This window comes from Nesoenas mayeri (genome assembly GCF_963082525.1).
Source record: "Nesoenas mayeri genome assembly, chromosome: 1".
Taxonomy (NCBI): Eukaryota; Metazoa; Chordata; class Aves; order Columbiformes; family Columbidae; genus Nesoenas; species Nesoenas mayeri.
The window spans coordinates 142805033-142826964 of NC_137541.1; the positions used below are offsets into that span (position 1 = coordinate 142805033).

General features: G+C 35.5%; 1 protein-coding gene across 1 annotated transcript in view; it reads right to left on the minus strand.

The window, feature by feature from the left end:
• ABI3BP (ABI family member 3 binding protein) overlaps window positions 1–21932 on the minus strand; it is a gene marked incomplete at both ends in the record, with an annotated part of 163670 nt that overhangs the window by 60727 nt on the left and 81011 nt on the right. Inside the window, 12 exons of the mRNA XM_080351588.1 lie at window positions 1060–1140; window positions 1543–1608; window positions 2632–2706; window positions 3250–3324; window positions 4181–4255; window positions 5224–5298; window positions 6352–6426; window positions 8032–8097; window positions 8480–8545; window positions 17732–17806; window positions 19236–19292; window positions 20638–20712. Of these exons, the coding sequence (XP_080207714.1) occupies window positions 1060–1140; window positions 1543–1608; window positions 2632–2706; window positions 3250–3324; window positions 4181–4255; window positions 5224–5298; window positions 6352–6426; window positions 8032–8097; window positions 8480–8545; window positions 17732–17806; window positions 19236–19292; window positions 20638–20712 (861 nt within the window). The remainder of the gene's footprint in view (window positions 1–1059; window positions 1141–1542; window positions 1609–2631; window positions 2707–3249; window positions 3325–4180; window positions 4256–5223; window positions 5299–6351; window positions 6427–8031; window positions 8098–8479; window positions 8546–17731; window positions 17807–19235; window positions 19293–20637; window positions 20713–21932) is intronic.

Consider the following 21932-nt stretch of genomic DNA (forward strand, 5'->3'; position numbering starts at 1 on the left):
ATTGTTGAAAAACAATTTTATGCAAGTTTCCAAGTAAGTTGTTTTTTTTTTCTCTTTCATTAAAAAAAAAAAAAACAACAACCACCCATGCAAAATTCACATCTACATTCAGATACAGGTACCTACATCAGAAACAAAAGTAATTATTCTAGTAATACAATACCAGATTTCCTACACTAAAAATGTTTTAGAAACTGTGATTGCCATGAAAAACTAATTATGCACACTGTTCTGAGACAGTTCTCAGTCATAAATACCATTTAGTTAACAAGCTTCACAAAGAATTATTTGCTCTGAAGAGAGTAATTCTTTTTATGAGCAAAAAAATAATTTACAAATAATCTGGAAATTATTTAATAATATTGTCTGATTTCTTCCAGGATTAAGTAATATATTTTTACGATATACAATTTTGCAATTTTAAGCTTTCTAACTTCATTATAAACCACAGAACACTAGCAATCTTTTTGTAACTGTATTCACTTGTTCTTCAGCTCCAGAAAATGCCAAATGTCTTCTATTCTCTGACATACATCATGGACCAAATCTAACCCTTGTGTGAAAGTGTAATTTCATTTGCCATCATAAAATATGCCTTTACTAAATCCCAGAGCAGAATTTCACTCTTATTTCCACAGTTTCAGGTAAGTCTACATATGCATTAATAATCAGAGAATCAGTACAAATTCTGTGGTTCTAGGTAAGATGCTATAATCATCAGCAAAGCAAGAGAATTTGCATTTTCTGGACCCTGTGCTGAACTAAGTTGGAAAACCGGTTATTTTGAAACAAAACCCAGGAAAGTAATTTGTTTCTATTCCTGGCCACACAATTTCCTACTTTGGGATATAAAAGTTCAAAATTTTCTTGCTTTTCTTTAGTTTTTATTTAGGTTCAATACAAAAATAATAATCCTCAAATTGCATTGCTTGCCCCAGTGCCTATATATCTGAAGATTAAGTGCTGAGCTTCACACTTCTTTAGTTTAAATAAATTTCAACTGAAGTATACTACTTCAATGATACGTTATAGCAAACGTTTACTATGAAAGTTAGTTACCAGGTTTAGTTCGTGGCTTTTTGGGTCTGGCAGATGGTCTAGGTTTAGATGCAGGAGGTGTAAGTTTTGCCTCTTTAGGAGCTGAAAGAAATATACTGGATTATAAGGTCATCCTTTCTACTGTATTGCATAAAAATCACATTCTTCAGGCCTGAAATGAAGCAATGAATGGAAACTGGGAACAAAAGCAAATAGCAAAATCAGATTTACTAAGAAGGCTTCTTAAAAAAATCTTTCTAAGACTTCACTACCACAGCAAAATCCCTGTTTTTTCTTCACTATAGAAGTCAGTAAGTAAATTTAAAATATGTAATTGTAGCTTACAATCACATCAAAATGTTCCTTTCATTAAGTTAGCAAATTTTTTCCTCTCTCAGACAAATGGACTAAGTATAGTAAAAGCTGTGAGATAAAGTGGCAGAGTACAAACTGTGGCTTGGACTGCAATGAAAAGTGACCAACAGCTACAGAAACATGTATTACCTAGTGTTGCTTTTGGTTGTTCAAGCGTCTGAGAAATTTTAGGCTCCAAAAGTGGTGGTTTAGGGGCTAGAAAAGAAAAATTCAAGTGTAATTGACCAGATCAGTAGATGTGTCGAAAGTAAGTCAGAAGTGTTGTCATTCCAGTAGTTCAGGGGGTTGGTTTGTTTGTTTTTAAATAGACTACATAAGCATGTAACTAAGTCCTACTCTTACACATAATACCCTACACTTCTTTTAGTTTTGTTTCCTATAGAACTACATACAGTGTGCTCATGGCTATGTGTGAGAGTCTGCTTCTAAGGCTCCTTCCCCATATTTATATTCTCAGGACATTTTTAGTCCATTGTCTGATTCCATGAACAAATACCTTTATTTTATGTAATAGGAGAACAGTGAGAAAGGACAGATGAGGGTTTTGACTGAGGAAAGACTGCAGTCCATAACAAATACCAGAGAAACTATACTAAAGAGGGAACTTCTAAATGCCAAAATCTTGCTGAAAAAGACACGACACAATGATGGTGTTCTCATGGCCACACAATGAATCTCATGTGTATACAAAAGTTTCCCATTCTACTTTCAGAAAGCTTTGTTTCCACTAAATAAGCAATACTTTCCCTTGAGTTCCCTGCAGGAGGACTAACTGATCATGAGTAGTACTTTACTTTCAATCAACAAACTGTTCTGACTAGCAAAGATACCATCTTTGCTGTAGTATGTCTGTGTGAAACTGGGAGATGGGGACTGGCAGAAGAGATTACAGAAATAATAATCACATATATTGTTTATACAAGCGATATTAAAAAAATCCCCTGTGCCACTCAGAAGTTTTTTTCCCTTCCAGCTCTTTAAAAAGGTTACAAAACTTGAGAACTTGTTTGTATTTTTAATACAGGATCCAAATGCAGAAAACTGATGAGCTTAACTCATTCCCTTTGTTGGGCAACATCAATGAGCAGTTATAGAATGATAAGTTAGTCAAGATGCTCATTTAATGCATAGCTCTTGTCCCTTTTAGGAAGTTTGCTTAAATATTTAGTAAACATATGTCTCCACATACTAACTTATAAAAATGGTGTGCACAATTACCAGGTTTCACATGCTGTACTTCTGGGGAGGCAGATGGTTTCAGTTTAGAAGGAATAAGTGGTATTTCTTTTGGAGCTGAAAGAAAGAGCTCAGTTTGCAATCAAAAATTGTTTAACAAGAGTTTCCCATAACAAACAGCACATGCCTCAAGTTTATATTGATGAAAAGACAACTTAGTATGGAATTTCAAAGCCACCTGATGAAAGAGTTTTAAGTGCGGAATGGAGATGATACTGAAATACTGTCGCTAGATCAGAAATAGATTCTGTGTGTCCAAACAAATTAAAATTTCCACTGTGAAAGCTCTACACATAGACAAAGACAACACATGCATGAGAGTGAGAGAAAGAACACTCTAACAAAAAGCTGTTGGAGTTTTTCATGCAAGAGGCAAGTTTTACTTCTCTGAGGACAGTAAAACCATCCTGCACTATGTTCTCATAAGAGATATATCAAAAAGAATCAATCCAATGACAACGGAAGAACAAGACTCTACAATGAGGAAAAAGAATAGTGATTATGCATGTGAAATGATATGCTGGAAGAAATGCATTCATATGGGATGAAGTGCTCAAAACAAACACTGAGTTTTTCACTAGGTGAAAACAACATTATTACCTAATGTTACCCTTGGCCACTGAAAAGCATGAGAAGTTTTAGGTGTGAAAGATTCCAGAATGGATTCGCTTGTTGCTGTTGGAAGAAATGTGTCAGTCATAAGAGAGCAAAGAGCTAAAGGAAGAAACTCTTCATAAGCAAAACCAAATTTGTTTTTACAAGAACAACAAACATTTCACTAATGCTTGGACACCTATCAGTTTGGTAAGCATTGGAGAGAAATTGAATCTTTTGAACTGCACAGAGCTTCAGTGACTATGATCACTACGTTTGTGATGTGTAGAAATTCTGGATGTTCATTTCCTCCTGCTTTCATGGCAACTGGCCTGGCTCTCAACCACTGCCAAGTAAGATTTTAAGCTGAGCGTTTGAACATTTTGAGGTTTGGTCCATTACTTAAGGAAGATGGTATGATATAAAATGTAGGACTTCCATGAAGAAGGCATGTTGAACAATCAATTAGTCAGACATTAAAACCATATAAAATTTGGAGTAGAAAACTGACAACTGATCCAACTATGGTTTCAGTCCAAAAGCATCAAGTGTCTGTGACCATTAACCAATTTCATGTCATTAAGGATACACTCTCCTTAGTATTTTCTACAATGATACAGCAGTAGAATAAAATCTACAGCATATAACAGAGTATTTTCATCAGCACAACTGGACAATAAAGACGGTTTTCTCAATTATCTATGTGGCATATTTTTCAAAATACTGAAGGAGAATCACATGACTATGAGTTGCTATATGCATTTTAAGTGTAAAAAAGCACCAATTTCAACCATTATCAGCAATTTAAATTCAAAATTCAGATGTTACTCTCCAATTCAAATATGCACTGGAAGTTAAGATTACCAGTGTACTCGTTTCAGAGTTTTAGAACATAGTTTGAACTACTAAATTAAGAACTAGGTAGAGATTATTGTACCTCGTCCAGCATCTGCTATTTCAGGCTTACTAGGTGTCACAGGGCTTGAAAGAACAGGCTGAATACCACTGAAAGCTATAAAAAACAGGTTACAGTATCTATGATTATTAATTCTACACACAGCTTTCATTTGTTTGTTTTATAAGAACAAACCAAAAATGTTATAGGTTATAACATATTTAATTTGCAAAGCAGATGTCCACCCACAATAAGCACATCTTACTTTGACAATGGAGCAGTGCTGGTTTAGAGTGGGAGCTGAAGCTAATGGTTAAAATGATAACTAAAACTAGCGTCAGACAGCCACAGTTAATATTACTTTAGATAGCATGGTCCATGTACTTTAAAGTAACTCAAAAAATATAAAGATAAAAGAACTTTTAATACCATGATTTTAAGCATAAAACACTTCCAAAAAGGCAGAAAAAATTACAATATAGGAAACTAAAAACAATGCAACTATATTTCCCTAATTCTCTTCCCTAATTCTTTTCAGCACTTTGCTATCAAGATTTTATTAGTGAATTTTAATGTAATATAATCTGTGTATGTATAAACACATATAGAACAAGGGTAAAAAAATCACTGAAAAGGAAGAAAGAGTAAGAAAGAAGCTTATTATGCAGGCATAAACAATATAGAGTATATAAGTATGTGTATCCATCTATCTGAGAGTATAAAATCCTTGAAAGAAAAAACCAAAACCCACTAATTTAAGGATTCTTATTAAGATTTAGGCACTATTATTATTATCATTACCATTAATTAAACCAAGCTTCATTGAAGTGTGTCTCAGAATAGCTTTACTGGCTTTCTGAGAGACAAATGTAAGATCAGAAACACTATCAGGTGAGTTTCTCAGCAGTAAGCACAAGTTGTCTTGGCTTATGTGAAAAAGGGTACTTTATCTACTCTGATGATCATGACTCAAGTGGAATAAAAATATGGCAGATGACCAAAATATCTGTGATGAATAGGATTTCCAAAATCGCTATCAAAACACCAAAAATGGTTGAACTGAAAAGCTAATGCATTAATATTACCCGTTGTTGTTGTTAGCACGTGAGGTGTTCTGGAAAGTGAAGGGACAGATTTTTCCAGGTCAGCTGAACTTGTAACTGCAGAAAAAAAGGTAAATAATCCTGAGAGATTCATGTTGGCATGGAAATAGGGGGGGACAGGGTCGAATCAGAAAAAGTAAGATTGCTTTACATTGCTTTAAAAGATGCTAACACTATAATAATACAGCTTCACAAGATTTCCAGCTTGAGAAAAAATGAACAAAACCTGAAAGTTTTGAAAAAGTCACACACACCTAATAGACACAGCCTGACAGAAACTGTAGTCCCCATAAAAGCAAATTTATCAGCAGGAGTTAATTGATCTGTGCACATGTAAAATCAAAAAAACCTGTGCTGTGTGACTTCACCTTCTCTGTAGAAAGAGACCTACATACTTAAAATACATGCTAATATGAATTTCTACAACCAGGTATTTCTATTGCCAATGTTTTTCTTTTTTTAAGTTTAACAGATGCCAGTATTTTGAGTTATAGGTTTTAATATACTACACACCATGTAATTTGTAACTTAATTGTGATATTTGATATAAATGACATAACGTAAATAAAACTTTTGTGACATACTGAAGAGCCAGAAGGTGAGGCAGAAAATTCAAAACAACATTATTGAAATATTGACTGTCAGGTTTATGATAATCTTCCTTCTCATCTCTCACACATTCATACCTTTGCTATGAATAAAAATTTAATCTTGGATAGCTATCATCCCAGTAAGTTCCAGCATAACATAACTGAAAAAAATGCTCAGTAATGGAAAAAAAAGCCAAAAAACATGTATGGTATGACTAATACAAAAAAAATCACCCAGGGTAAAATCTCCCAATCAAGAATATATTTTCATAAACAATAATGATTCCATCTAGTTAGTGGTTCTTATATCCAGCAAAATAAAACCACCCCAAAAGAATATTAATTCCTATATTTTTTTCATTTGAGCCCATGCCACAGAGTATCATCATGTAGTCATAAAGCCCAACTACTAAATGCTGCAGACAAAATTTCACCAAGCAAGCAGAGCAAACAGCCTGTAACTGTAACATTGACACAAAACCAAATCCTAACATATGGAAGTATCGTAAACACAATGTACCAGTTTCTATTTTTGATATTTCTGCTGATGCAGATGTTTGGAACCGGACAGTAATATGATGAGAGTCCAGGGAAGCTGGAAAACAAACAAAAAAATTCTTTTTGTTATCATCTGAACCTATAGGCTGAACAGGTTTCAACCCATTACTAAGGAACTACAGACTACAGACAGGAAAAAATCTTGAATGCACATGGAATGGATTTTCTAATGTGAATGCGAGAAGATGCACTGGTGATGCAAATGGTGAAGAAGCTGCTGCAAGAAATATGAAGAAATCTTCAAAGACATCAGACTATGATTGAAAAATGCAACTAAAAAAAAGAACAGATCAAAATCAACTAATAAAGGAGGTGAAAAACAAATAAAGACTTTCTTATGTCTAACAGGACAAGATGTGACATACAAAATCTCAGTTTGAAAACACTATTTAAAAACAGAGGTGATAGGGGAGACGTACAATTTCTGAAACACAGAAAGCATATTCTTACAGAAGGTTGAACAATACTAAAAAGATTAATACAGGCAAGAATTACAGCATCATTGAAAAGACTCGGAAGCATGTGACGCTCAGCTGACAAAAACACAAGATTTTTCCAGTGCCACAAAAAACACACTTCAGAATCAGTTTCTACCACTTAGACTGAGACACCATGAACATGATCAGCACATCTGGGGACCTATGATTCAACTGCATCTCAGTGGGAAAGATACATTAATATGGTTCGTTACAATTTAAACTTACATTCAACTTCAGGTTTGTGGGCTTACCAGCCTGCTCATGTATTGTTTTTATTAACTCATTGGCAAAAAATTACACCTGCCCACATGAAAGAAGTTGTGACCACGAGCACCTCTGCCCATCATTGTTAAGTACCATATCCCATGCCTTAAAGTAAACACACATATGGTTGTTTTGTCTCTACATTTATGCTTCACCCCAACATAGGCCCAAGAGAAATAACATTTCAGCAAAAGCACAACAACATCTCTTGGGACAATTCACATCTTGCATTGTTACCAGGTCTGCAAGAAATACCATTACCAGATTAGGTCAGCAGCACGGCCAGGCACCAAAGGCTGCCCGTGTTTTTAAACCATGAAGAAATGTACCGTGATTTACTAAAAAGTGAAAAAAGGCATCATTCTTATAACTCTAACATGACATCAAAAGCAGTAGCAGAGCATTCGTGATGCCAGGTAATGCCAATGGAAAAGTGTAGGCAGATGGCAACTGGATGCCTTGAAAGTCAATGGTGAAGCAACCAACAGCTGCACCCTTGGAACAGAAAACCCCGGTGGGCAGCTGAACTGCAGCCCTGTCCTCTTGTGTCAGCCCAGAAGGAATGTGCATCTTAAGAATGCTGTCATATTTGAATGTGCCAGAGAAAGGAAGACACAAAGAAGTAGGGAATGGCAGCTGAAGGGAAGGTGTGATAATACATTCTCTACGCAAGCTGTCACTCAGTCCCTAAAGAAAATGCTTCTCTGCAATGGAAAAAGCACAAGAACAAACAACAGAATAGCAGAACAAGTTTGCTGAGTGCTTCTGCAAGCCAAGCTGCACCAGGAAGTCTTCATGCTCTGCATGGAAGATGACAAGGATGCCAGATGGTTTGTGGTGGGAGGCGTGATGGGGAGTGAAAGGGGGAAATGGATAAAGATGATTTTTTTTCTAGTTACCCATCACGGTTTGCTGGGTTGTCAGGGAGGAAGGAGTGGTAGACTTCAGCCTTGGTCTTCGAGTAGCTAAGATCAAACACAAAAACCACCTTCAGGTCCTCAGACAGGCTGTTGTTGCGTGCGTGCTATCAAGATAGAGCTACAAACAAGGAGATGTGGCCCTTCCTTGGGGACACTGCTATGTCACAGTGTCAGTCCCCCTAGTACCATGATGCCACTTTTCAACTGGCACAGGTAGCCCAAGGTAGCAAAGTAAACCTAGTTGTGGAACCCCCAAAAAGACAGCAGAAACATTTCAAATGGACTGATTTCTAGTAGGGAGCCATAAGGGACCAACCACATTGTGGATCTACTTTCCAGAACATCTAAGCACCCGAATGGGCTCATCACTACTGAGAAAAACACTGCCAAACTAATCAAAATAGGAATGTGATCACTGGTTATTTACCCATCGCAGGCCTTGTGGTTTCTGGTGAAGCCAATGAGGTGGATTCCAGATCTGGTTTCTGGCTTGCTACAATCAGACATGGAAATGATCTTGGGATATCCACACAGTCTTGCCATGACAGTACAAGCAGCACCATTTCACAGCACCCCAAATGTCCATATTTAGGGCAACACATGGCTTTTTCTGGCAGTATTTTGTGGCTCAGTGATCAAATCAGCAGGCAACCATCTTGCCATCGTTGCAACTAACCCAATATTCTTAGAAACTCAGTAGCCGAACAGCTCTCCATCCACAGAAAAATGGCTAAATGCCTGCTTCACCAAAGCACTCCCTACATTTCCTTGAAAGATGTCCCCAAAACAGCCATTGCAGACTGAACATGTGAGCCAATGACTTATCTTTGTACTCCGAATTAAAAATGTCAGGTGGTGGGTACTTCTCAAATGCAAACAACTACAAATCCTAAATACTTGCTTATTCCAGCATGAAGAAATAAACTGCACATTACCCTATCAATATTCACTCATAGCTCCAGCTTTCCTCAAGAAGTTCAATAATTTTTGCAAAAAGGTATTTTCTTACTGTTGTTGTCACTATTATTATTTTTACAAAGAACCAACCGTGTAAGGCCTCACTGTTCCCTTGAAATGCCTCACCATTCCCCATTACATTTGCAAATTCCAATTCTTCCTTTAGGTTAGTCTCTAAACCAATGAGTAACCTAATCATCAGGTTTAACCCTCAGTGCTCAAGTTAAAGAAATGAAAGATGAAAAAGTGATTGGTATCCTGTAAGGTGTCTATGGGACAGCTATAGCACATCAATAGCAAGGTAAGAGGAAGTAAAATTATGTTTCTGCCATTTTGGAATTTCATTCTAGAAAGATTTTTCAAAATAAGAACTTCATCTAGAGACACACAGACAATGTGTGGAAAGTTAATTTTGTCAGCTGGCCCTACAAAAAGAGATTTTTCAAGTGATGCAAAAATGTATCGGTTCAAACATCAGAATCATGCCCTCAGTACAGCAAGTGTTTTTGCAAGCCAGTGTTCATTAAAAATACTCAGTACTACTCAAAGCAGATGAAAATTCTGTCAAGAGGTGGCAGGGGAAAAGAAAAAAAAATATATTTACCCTCCACTGCTCCTTGGCTTGCAAGGTAAGGGGAAGTAGATTTCAGCTTTGGTCTTTGAGTAACTAAGATTAAACCAGAAAAGTGCCTTTAAGATATTACAGATGAAGAGGTTTTTTCAAAGCAGTGCCAGTACAGTGTTTTAAATGAATTAAGCCCATACTACATATAACTTTTTAATGTAAATGTTTGCATTCATTACAGTATTATTCTATTTTTTAAATGAGAGTGACCCATCTGAGCTGGTGTAGAATGCAGTTAACCCTTTAGTGAACTAAGCCTACAGAGCAGAAAATTACAGACAGATTAGGAGCTTAACAATTATCCTTTTTATCTTTTATATAAATGACTGACCACCTCACTGACACATTTGGTGTTGCCACTAACAGGAAAAAAAAAAATCAAAAGTTTTGACTTAATTTTAAAACAATGCTTTTCATATTTGAGTATTGCCAAAATGATAGAAATTATGATGGTATCACTGTTTACCCATCACTGTTCTCATCATTTCCAGAGAAGAAAAAGATATGGGCTCCAGGACTGGTCTTGGGAAAGCTAAGATTAGCTTTCCCAATTAGCTTTCCCAATTAGCTTTCCCAATTAGCTAAGATTAGCTAAGATGGAAACTATCTTGAGATGTTATGGCAGTCTCCCTATGCATATGAAAGCATTAGTTTAATCACATAAAAAAAATAAAATTGATGTTTAAATTGTGGTTTCTCAGGTATACTTTTCCCACAAAATAAGTCATAAGTCATCAATCTTTTGTCAGTCTGTACTACCAAAAAACCCCAACCACTCGCTAAACACTGCTCCTAGTAGTCAATAATGCCAATCACGCTGTCCAGAGCTGCCTTTTAACTGAAATAAGTGACAGATTCCAAAATCCAGTTTCTAGCATCAAACAAATATTTTCAAACAATAATTTTAGAACTAGTAAATGAATATGGAGCCAGAACTTCAGTCTGCATCAAATATACTGTTGACTTTTGAAAATGACCACCTTATATTTAATCTGAAAAACAGTTAACTAGCTCTGATTACTATTTTCTTCATCACCCTTAAAAATCTGAACTTTGAGACTAAAACAATATATGCCTGTAAAAAATAAAAAAGAAAACAACAGCTTATCTGCAGAAAAATCCATGCAAGTGAACTTGAGAAGAATTTCCATTAAGAGCTGAGCTAACTACTAGAAGAAAAGCAAATTGTGCTTTCTCAAACAAAATCTGTAAGAATTTCTACTAGAACAGCATCTCCTTAATTTACAGGCACAAGTGTTCATCCTGAAGAGTTATGAAATACTTCAAACAGACAGAATCTCATATCCACACTCTCAGATAAGCATGAGCTAAAAGAAGAGTCACATTTATTTTCCAGTTATTAGTGAACAGGTATGCAAATGACAACAGTGAAATGCAAAGATCATGATAAAAATCCCTTTATTGTATAAGAATACATACTGTTGAAAAAAAAAAAGAAGAGAGCTTGATAAAAGCATAGAGCAAGTTCTTAACACAAGCAGAAAATAGGTCTAATAGATAGGTCAAATACCTCAGAAAATGGAATAAATATTTTGAAACTGCCATCACACTTGCAAGAACACACTATAGGAAAATTGGAAGAGCACAAATTTGATGAATCAACAAAGAGAAAATTTGAAACATGAAATTCTTCTTCTGAAAGAACTCCACTATATTCCTCCAGTGTAAGCAAACAAAAGCATTTGAAATGCAATAAAAGCTGGTAGACTTGATTGACATGGGCATGGACTGAAAGAGTTTCAGAAATTCCACCCTTTCAGTGATCCATTTGACTACACACTTTCCTGGGGCTCTTGGCTATTTACTGTCCTCTCCATCTTCTTTCTGTTTGCTGAAAAATGGAGACAAGAAGAGCTCCACAAATGAGTTTTCAGAATTACTTAGACAATGTTTGCACATTTACTAACACAGCAGTTAAGATGGCAAATGTAAAAGAATACCTGCTTGTTAGTGTACAGGGGAATACTATAGAAGGTTTACGAATATCTGTGTGGGTCTGCAGTAGAAGGCAAAGTTCAGAGTATGCCAAAAGAAGAAAAGGAGAGTTCCTGTGTTCAGCATTAAATTTTTCCTACAGAGGAAGGAAACTAATAAAGAGTCCGGCTTGATTCTTTAGGATGCGTGCAGAAGGCCAACAGACCTTTTATCTCCCTAAATAAATAAATATTTGTTTGTTTGTTGGTTTTTCCTCCTAGACATATCCGGATTACCAAGTCTAGAGCTCTTAAAATCTCCAGAAGCTGGGTTTGCAATGCCCATCTTTCATCTCCCTAATACAAATTCTGTTGCTACATCATAGCTTAAGACTCCTCCTTCATGAGAAATACACTTGAATATTCTACACAACTGTAGTACTTACAACTCGAACAACATTTTAACCGATTTAAAATAACAAGTGAACATGAACAGGCAATAGAAAATAAATATACAAAGAGAACTTCCTAAACACATCATACAGATGCTAACGTTGTAACGGACAAGGAAGATGTCTTAAATATCAATGATAAAATTTCAATATAGTAATAATAAAGAAAATATAAAATAAAATGCAGTCTAACTTCAAGCAATACAGCAGTTATCTGTATCAGGATACTCTCTTTGTAATTGAGAAGTTAAATTTCGATTATCAGCCTCACAGTATTTCACAGGCACAGAAGCACCCAGGACAGTATACTGTAAAATTGTATAACATTAAGTAATATGTAATTGGTCAATAGCAATTATGGGTAATAGTACCAATTAGAGTTCCAAAAGTGAACTAAGAATATTAAAAAATGTAATCCAGCATTGTAAACATCATATATATCACCTGAAACAAAAAAAGCACTAATGCAGAATTTTTATCTGGCCATTGTTCTTATCCCTAAAGTAAGGGAAATGAAACCAATGTTTCATCAAAAGCACAGCAGGAATTCTTCTGATAATTCCTCACTGTCAAGAGTACTCGGTTTGCAAGAAATGCCATTGCCAGATTGGATTGGTAGTATTTCCAGGACTCCAGATGCTTGAGACATGAATTGCAAAACTATCTGTGTTTCATTAAGAGCTGAAAAGAAAACCTGGATTTAAAATGCTGAGGAATCTCACTGTTGCTGGGATAGCACAACACACTACCCAGCACAAGTTGTGTTGTTCAAGATGATGTAGCTGCAAACAGAAGCAAGATACTGAATACTTAGATGTTCTCTCTGTGTTATAGGAATAAAGAGAATGATATGCAGCTCAGTATGGTGGCAAGAGGGTCTAATATCTGATGCTAGACAGAACTCCTAAGAGTCACCTTCTTTTACACTTTCTGGAGTTTAAATTACACCAACAGAAAAAAATGAAGTTGTTACAAATTGGTATAAGAGACTGGTACTTTACCACTTTGTACCAAAAATGCTTTCTAGCTGCTGATCAAGAAGTGATTGACTCAAAGCTGTTCTTCAATAGGCTTGTCATTTAGACTTAGAAGGAAACTGGAAGAGTTCACAGTAGAAAAAAGCAAGCAAGTGGCAATGTGATGGAAACAAAAATAGAATCCCACATTGCTTACTCATCACTGTTTGTCTAGTTTCCCAAAAGGATGAGATGTAGTAGATTGAGGAGTAGTCCCTATGTAACTACATCAAATATGAACATCATCTTGAAATAGACAGTCTCTGCATTGCAGTTTTAAAGGGAAAAATCTGAGTCTGGATTGAAAGTGCTGTTCATTACCTGAATAACCACGTTAGTTTTGTGAGTTGTGTAGCTACAGAGAGCACAATAAATGTGAAGTCATTAATTAGTCTTCAGGAAGTGAAGAAATGTTCAAATAAGCTTGAAGAACCTTGGCAAGATTTGCTAAAAACAACTAAGTGACCAACTAAGCAATAGTGTTTAAAACAAAGCATTGACATCACTCAGAGACCCACTCCAGGGGAAATAACACGTAAGCAAGTATTACACTGCAGTCCTCATTGTGTGGCTCAACTTCCTCACCTTCCTTTAGTTGAAAGATCCTTTTATTCGCTCTCTTCTCAATCCCTTCCTCCCCTCCCCAAAACACACATGCAAAACTAAAACCCAGAATTCCTCAGGTTATTCCAAGGCAGTCCTTTAAGTACAAGAAACTGTACATGCTTCTGGTTCTCATCTCATATGAAGTCTATACCTAGAATATGTTAATTTAACATTATTATCACATTTAATCACATTTTTAACCCTCCTTGAAATCTGCGACTTAATTTTTGCATGGAAATGTTTATGTTGAATTGCAGACTTGTTCAGATGTGATTTTCTCCATTTTCCCACACATTGTAAGTGTTGGGAAACTGATCCCTCTGGTTTGAAGAGTGCAGTATAACTTTCTTTATAGGTGAAGCATGCAGAATAAAGAATTGAACTGCGATGTGCTAATATATCAATATACAGAAAACCATTACTGAAACTTTCTGTTAATGCACTTGATCTTTAGCTATTGCTCAGTATGGAAGATGCATTAATGAGAAATATTGATTAATACCTCCAAAGAATAAAAATGCCTAAAACTTAACTCATGGCCATTTCTTGATTTTAAGAGTGCTTAGCTGGAATCTGCAAACTTCCCCATTAATCCACAATTACAGGCAGTTGGACAGCTACTATAAATTTTTTGTCAAATACCCATTTAGTCCACTTTTTTACTGCAAGGGAGTTCTGGCAATAACTTGAAACAGGCTTTGGATGCAATTGTCATTATTGGAAGGAAATGACGTATTTCTTCATGCAGGGACAGTACAACAAGAGGGACCTTGAGTATTGATAAAACTGCATTTGTTCAGTGTCATTTTGTAAGGCATTGCTAATTTTTAGTTTATTTTCTGAACTCAGGAAGCAGAAGAATCCTAAAGAATAAATGATGGCATGGAAGAACAGGAAAATTATATACTTTAGATTATTATAAGTGTAAGTAATTTACATGTCAAGAAAATACCATCATCCAAGCAGTTTAATTTTACTGGAGTCCAATATGACAGGTTCCAAGGGTGTTTGAAAGCATCACATCTACCACAGAAGTGGTTCAGGATCAATTTGTTGCAAATATTTTCTTACGTTACAATGTTGTGCAGTTTAGTTTAAAAAGTTGTACTTAAGCAATACAGTCGTACATGTGATACGCATGCTTTCATTTCTATTAGCCCTAGACCTGTGCTGTGTACCTACTGGCAGCAAAATGTCTAACTCAGATAACTGCTTGAAATACTTTCAAATGAAAGGAATCAAGGGTCCATTCTCCATTATTTCGAAGCTTACATATTCATTGTTATTGATCCTATTATTTCTATGGGACTTACTCAACATTTCAACCATTAGAACAGTTTCATTCAGGGATTTAAACGAAATTTGTTTTAACTTTCACTCTTACCCATCTACAGTATTGCAGCTTAAAAAGAGAACACTGCTATATGTAGCAAGACATGCCAAAGACTATTATCATCAAGCACAGCGATACATACTTGTAAATACATCAGGAATGTAGACCAAAATTAGAAGAGCATGTTTACTGTTTTAGAGCATCATACAAAATTTCCTAAGTTAGTCTGGTATTTGAGAGAGCAACTATAATAGTTCTGGGCTTATTGTGATTCATGTTAAGCTTAACTAACAATATACAAAAAGTATGATGAAATCTGTGTAAAAATTTCTACTTAAAATCATATTTTCAAGTATTACCAGGCACAGTCAATGGCATCTCTTGGATGTCAGGTGTTTCAGATCCTAAAGAAATGTCCTGCTTTTCATCAAAAGCTGAAAGAAAATCTGGAGTTAAAAAGAGAAGTAACTTCAGAGCCACAGTATTTGGACAGAACCTGTTGGGCAGTTCAAGGCAACACTAATGTGAGATCAAGCAAGATGGCAGCATCTTTAAAGATCAGCTGTGAAATTAGGTGTTACATAAACACTGAGGCTGGTGTGAAATAAAGGTCAATTCAGGCGCAGGCACAATTCTTCTTACTGACTTTTTTTTTTTTTAAGTTCTTTGAAAGAAAATTGCAACTACCAGAAAAAAATAAGGTGAACACATGCTAGCAGAGGTATTTTTGTAGACTGTTATTCATTTCATGTGGTAAAATAATTTTCAGCTTCCATTACACAGAAATGGCCAATTTGGCAGAGAAAAAAAAAAAAAAAAAGAGAAAAAAACCCATAGCATCAAGTAGTCTGTAAAGCAATGTGGCTGAATGAATCCGCAGCTAATGGAAGTGATGGCATGGTATGGAAAAGCTAATGGAATTGCATGCTATTTACCCATCACGCTCCCTCTGGTTTCCATGGAGGGATGAGATGTGAATTTCAGGCCTGGTCTCTGGGTAGCTAAGATCAAAAATGAAAACAATCTTGAAACAATGAGTGAGATCAGTTTGTAGATAAGGTGACCTTTGGCCCTTTATTAGCAGATTTGAAAGGTTTTTATTGATCTTGGATTTCTTGTATACACACTTCTAACTGATATTTATGGTAGTCTACTCTGTTCTTTGTCTTGTGTTTTTGTTTTTCTTTTTTGTCTACATCTGATTTTAAAATTCTATCCAATACCAACAACTGACAGCAACCCCCTTGTCCCCTACACTTCAGTTTGGATATTCCAGGTAAGCCTTTTAAATAAGAAGTTGCGAATGCCTGATGTTACTGTGATACAGCATGCCTTCACATTAGAAATCATTAAAAAACTGACGAATCAGCTTAATTCAACCCCAAAAGATCACCTTATGCACACAAGTTGGAAAATATACACACTTGGTGTGGAAAAAAGCCTGTCATGACGTCTTTAGGCAAAGACAGAGTAGATGAATAACTCAAGTTACAAGAAGCATTGTTTTGTCTGCACAGAAAAGCTCACTACTAAACATCAAAGTTAGAAACATTATCATTTAGTTTACGAACACACCTGATGCAGTGTGGGATAAACATTAAATCCAGCTAGCCTGCATCTTAAAAAATGATATGGGAATGGTTCACTGTGTAACAAAAGTATGTGGTATCAGCCTACAACATTAACACAGAAATCAGTGAAACAGCATATCTGAGTTTGGGATGGGCATCCAGTATGCTAGATGTTGAAAAAAATTCCATCATGTGAACATTCACAGTGCAAAAAAAAATGAAACAGCATGAAGTTGTATAAAATTTTCAGCTTTAGAAAGAAAGAAACCATTCCCTTCACAGAGAGACAGGAAAATTGTCGGAATCACAAATAGTAATCCCACTACACCATGTATGTGTTCTGTAACACATGAATTGTTAAAAGGCTTCAGAATTTCTCATAAAACCTGAAATAAAAGAGGCTGAAGAGTAAGTTTTCACAATCAGAAGCCAGTAAATAAAAATATATTGATGCCTGTCTGATAAATTATATTAGACCTTAAGAAAACATCATAATAATTTACATATCCTTTTTACTTGAGTCAAATATAATAGATTGCAAAGGTATTTGACAGTTACTGTAAAAAAACCCAAACCAAATAACTATGTTCATCTTGAACCTTAACTACAAAAAATATTTTTGTAATCATAATTATGAAGCAAAAGATTTTAGGGAAATTACACTGCACAAATAGAGTATTAAGAGTGACAAAAGTACTACTATTTATTTATTTAGAATAACTATCCACTGGTGGCTGCTGGCAATTATATTGATTTCAGGGAATCTGTTGATTTGGAACTTCTGCAAAATCAGGACAGCTGAATCAGGGCAGAGTTAAATATGGAAGTAAATCAGTAATAATCTTATGAGTATATTAATGTTCAAATACAATACAAATAAACAATGATAATGTGAGTCACATTTGTCCTTAAAACTTCCAGAAAAATTATAATTTGTGTATAATATCAAATTAACAAAAAATAAGCTGTAACTGTAATAATCCACTCTTTTGTGTCATGATAATCCTAAAAACCTACTGTTTCAATGTTGTTATTCCCAATGCAGCGATATATTTCCTTCTTCTTGTAATAATATTAACCCCAAGTTAAAGAAATATAAATTAACAATACAACTAAAAGTATAAAGACATTTCTTGTGTGAATTTCTAGCACTAATAAAATTACGTTTTTAAGAAATGTCATTACCAGATTTTGTTGATGGCATTTCTTGAATAGGAAACATTGTGGGTCTTGAAGAAATAGGCGGTGTTTCATCAGTTGCTGAAAAAAGAATCTGAGTTTTAAAAGTTGCGGTGGCATCAAAGCCACTAAAATACCAGAGTACCTATCTGGCAGAAGCTGATCTGTAAAAGGAAACAATGATGGAAATAAAAATCAAGATAGTAAATATCCTGAGAGTCAGCTGTGGGATGACTGACAGAACAACCAAGCTAATGTCTCTTATGGTATGGAGACAAACTAAGTCGGATCAGAGTGGTATTCTCCTATCTATTACATTTCCAAGACATAGAATTTGTATCCTTTCGAAGAGCTTAGCTGGAGACATTTTTTAATAAGAACTAAACCTACAGTAAGATACATGTACATTCCTCAGTTATTCAGTCTGAGCAGAATGATTTCTGCTTGCTATTAAGAAGAAATAGTTGATATGAAAGTATTACACAAGAAAGCAGAGAGACACATTTTGTTTAAAGACAATGACTTTCGGTCTTACTGTAGTCCAGGGCAGTGATAAGAAAGTGGAAACTATAATGCAAGTATGTGCTATTTATCTGTTGCTATACATCTGGTTACCAGGTAAGAAAGAGATGTTGATCAAAGCTGATCTGTGGGAAGCTAACAAAACAGCTAACAAAAGATAAAAAGTCTTGAGAAACTGAGACAGACAGCCTTCACACTGGTGATATTAAAACACTTTCTTGAACACAGTCAACAAATTCATATTTTTCCCAGGGATCAGATTTTCCCTGCTAACTGCCACAAAGTTACTATGATATAAACAGGATTACTGAGAAAGGCCATCCTTTGATACAAAATGGCTTAAAAACATCTTAATGTTTTTATGATATTTTAATTAAAACACAAACACAGAAAAATCAGATTCTATCAGATCCCTAAGACAACCATTAGAAAAACTATGCAGCTGGCATGAAAGAAACATCGTCTATTTCTGTGTGCGATGGTATATGGAAAACTGAAGAGTAGGTGCCCTTGATGTTAACAACACTCATGACTGATTAAAGGACAAGTAACAAGAAGACTAAGCAGCCTGATTCTTCACATCAAGAGAGGATGCTGTGGGAGTTCTGACAGAACATGCCGCAGAGAGCAGTAAAGTCACGCTCGACTAGCTGCTAGAAGTTTTCCATCTAATAAAGATAGTTTGCTTTAACTTAAATGACCTTGGACAAAATAGAGTTTGCAACTTTAAAAGGAAACAAAAATATTGTATTCACACAGAGGCAGCAGAACTGTGAATACCACCCACGGAGTATTAACACAGCTGCATCGTGTTTGTGTTCAGTGTGAATTCTGCAACAGATAAAGACTTTTCTAAATTTATCTGTGGTGAGAAACTAAAAGAACACTGACCAAACTTTAGCAAATAAGATGAGAGAAAACATGAACAGTGTAAAATGCTTGTAAAATGCTAATCTCCAGATGATAAAAAATGTTAATGATTGATTACCCGGTTCCTCTTCAATGTTGTCAGATGAAACAGGTTTGAAAGGTGCTTGAATAATTACTGTAATAGAGAAATATATCATTTTCATGTGTTAGGATTTTAGATCACATTGCTTTTCACAAGGACATTTCTAACAAATTCAGTTTTTCTGTGGGTATGTTTACCAAGCTGCACTTAACCAATACAGCAACAAATGCAAGAAGGTGCCCATTTAGTAAGTTTTAGAATTATTAAAATGAAAGCACTAAGCTGGAATGCGTAACTTGAGAGGACCAAAAAATATAAAACTGCTTTGCACCGAAGACTTCAAGGTCTGATACACCACTGCTTTGTGCCTTGGGTATCTACTCATCCCTGCACCAGCAGATAACCAACTAAACTGATTTTGGAATAATTCAGCCACCTGTTCTACTAACTCCACACCAACAAAATAAGAGTACAAAAGTGCAAATGAGTGGAAAGCCCAGGCCTGAACTAGTTTTACATTACTTGAAATTTATACTTTGCTTTAAATATAGTGAGTAGAGAAATACAGCCTTACTATTCTCAAAGTATTTTACAGTTTATCAAACCCAGCACTTTTGAACATGTGTACTTAAAATTAAGGACCAAATCCTTCCTGACACTTCTAATATTATGTCTGCCCATTTAGTAAATGCGGAGCATCTACAGTCCTATGTTTCTGTGTCATCTGTGTGTGTGCGTGTGTTCAACAATTCTATGAATAAACATATTTCAACCAGGTCATAAGACATGCATCTTTGACACAAAAATATTGTATAGCACTTCTGTAAGTGCATTCAAAAATATTTGTGCTCATTGCCCTTACAATACTGAACACCACTTGTAAATGTATCAAGAGAAGATTAAGAAGTAGCTATTTTTTCATTCAGAAGCCAGCTTTGTAGATGCTTGCTTTGCTGTCTCAGCATAGTAAACTGCAGGATCAAGAAAACTGATTTCGAAGTTGGTACACAGAAAGGTGTTTGATATAATAAAACATCACTTGCTTAAATCATCCTCGTATGAACAGAAACACAACAACCCTATATTTTTTTTTCATTACCACATTCCGGGAAAAATCTCATAACTGAATACAATCTCACACTCAAATCCCTAAAAAATGTGTTCTCCATAAACACATGGGGAGAAATAATAAATTGCTAGCAGAAATAACTGTAAAAATAACTTTCAAATACCAAAATTCTGTACTGCAGCAGTCTCTTGAATATTAGAAACTACCTTAAAAAAGTCATAACAGGAAACAAATGTTCAACCAACAAATCTCTTTGAAAAGCACCTACTAGCTAAAGACAAAACATTTCAAGGCCAGGACAAACAATAAAAATTGGAATAGCACTACCCAAATATCACAAGGATTGGAAATAAAACAAATGCCATTTACCAGTCTCTTGCTCTGATATTTTTGCAGATGTAGATGTTTGGGGAGTGGAAGTAACATCAAGAAAGTCATGTGAGGCTGGAAAAAAAATAGTGGCTTATTACTTAAAAGATACACGAACCATCACATTATGGCATCATCTGGATCAACGGACTCAATGCTTTAGTGTCCAAATAATAGGGAACTGAAAAAACATAAAAATGTATTCTGGAAAATAAGCAAAATGTAAAAAAGGAATGATAATATGCCAAGATGTGTAAAAACACATAAATATGACGCAAAAAATGAAATGGAACATCACAAGTAGAATGGAAAAAAATGTCCATGAGGTAGGTAGCAATATAAGACTGAAAAAGTGCAAGAACACTGAGCAAAGGGAGGCAAAGAGAAAGCAAATTTACAAGATTGTGATACTGAAACAAATCCAATTCAAAAATTGGCAAAAATAAAAGAAGGTAAAAAGAGATCCAGAAAATATCACTAGACATTAAAAGATAAAGAAATTACCTTAAACCTTAAATGCTTTGTTTTAATTAAAACTATCTGATTCCCCTACTGTAGAAAAAAGAAAGCTAAGAAAAGTCCTTTAAGTAACACAAGGCAAGAAATGTAAGTTCCTTGAAAAAGACCCTGAAGTGCAAGAGGTATCTCAGCTGATAAGAAAGCAAGACTGCTACAGACAAAAGTGGCACAATAACACTGCAAGGCACTTGTAATGGCTCATTACACTTTTAACCTGCATTCAACTTTGGGTTTGTGGGCTTACCAGCCTGCTCATGTATTGCTTTTGGCCTCATAGGCAAAAAATTACTGCCAGGCCACAGGACTGGTCTCATACACCTGTCCACATAAAAGAAGTTGTGATCATGAGCATCTCCACCCATTGTTGTTAAGTACCATATCCCATGCCTTAAAGTAAACACAGCTTTTCACATATAGTCGTTTTATTTCTACATTTATACTTCACCCTAGCGTAGGTCCAAGAGAAATAACAGTTCAGCAAAAGCACAACATCATCTCTTGGGATGATTCCCATCTTGCATTGTTGCCAGATTTGCAAGAAATACAATTACCAGATTAGGTGGGCAGCGCGGTCAGGCACCAAAGCCACCCATGTTTTTAAACTGTGGAGAAATATGACATGATTCACCAAAAGCTTAATTGCGCTTAAAACTGTGAAGTGACATCAAAAGCAGTAGCAGAGAATTCCCAATGCCAGGTAATGCCAATGGAAAAGTGTAGGCAAATGACAACTGGATGCCTTGAAAGTTAGTGGTGAAGCAACCAACAGCTGCACC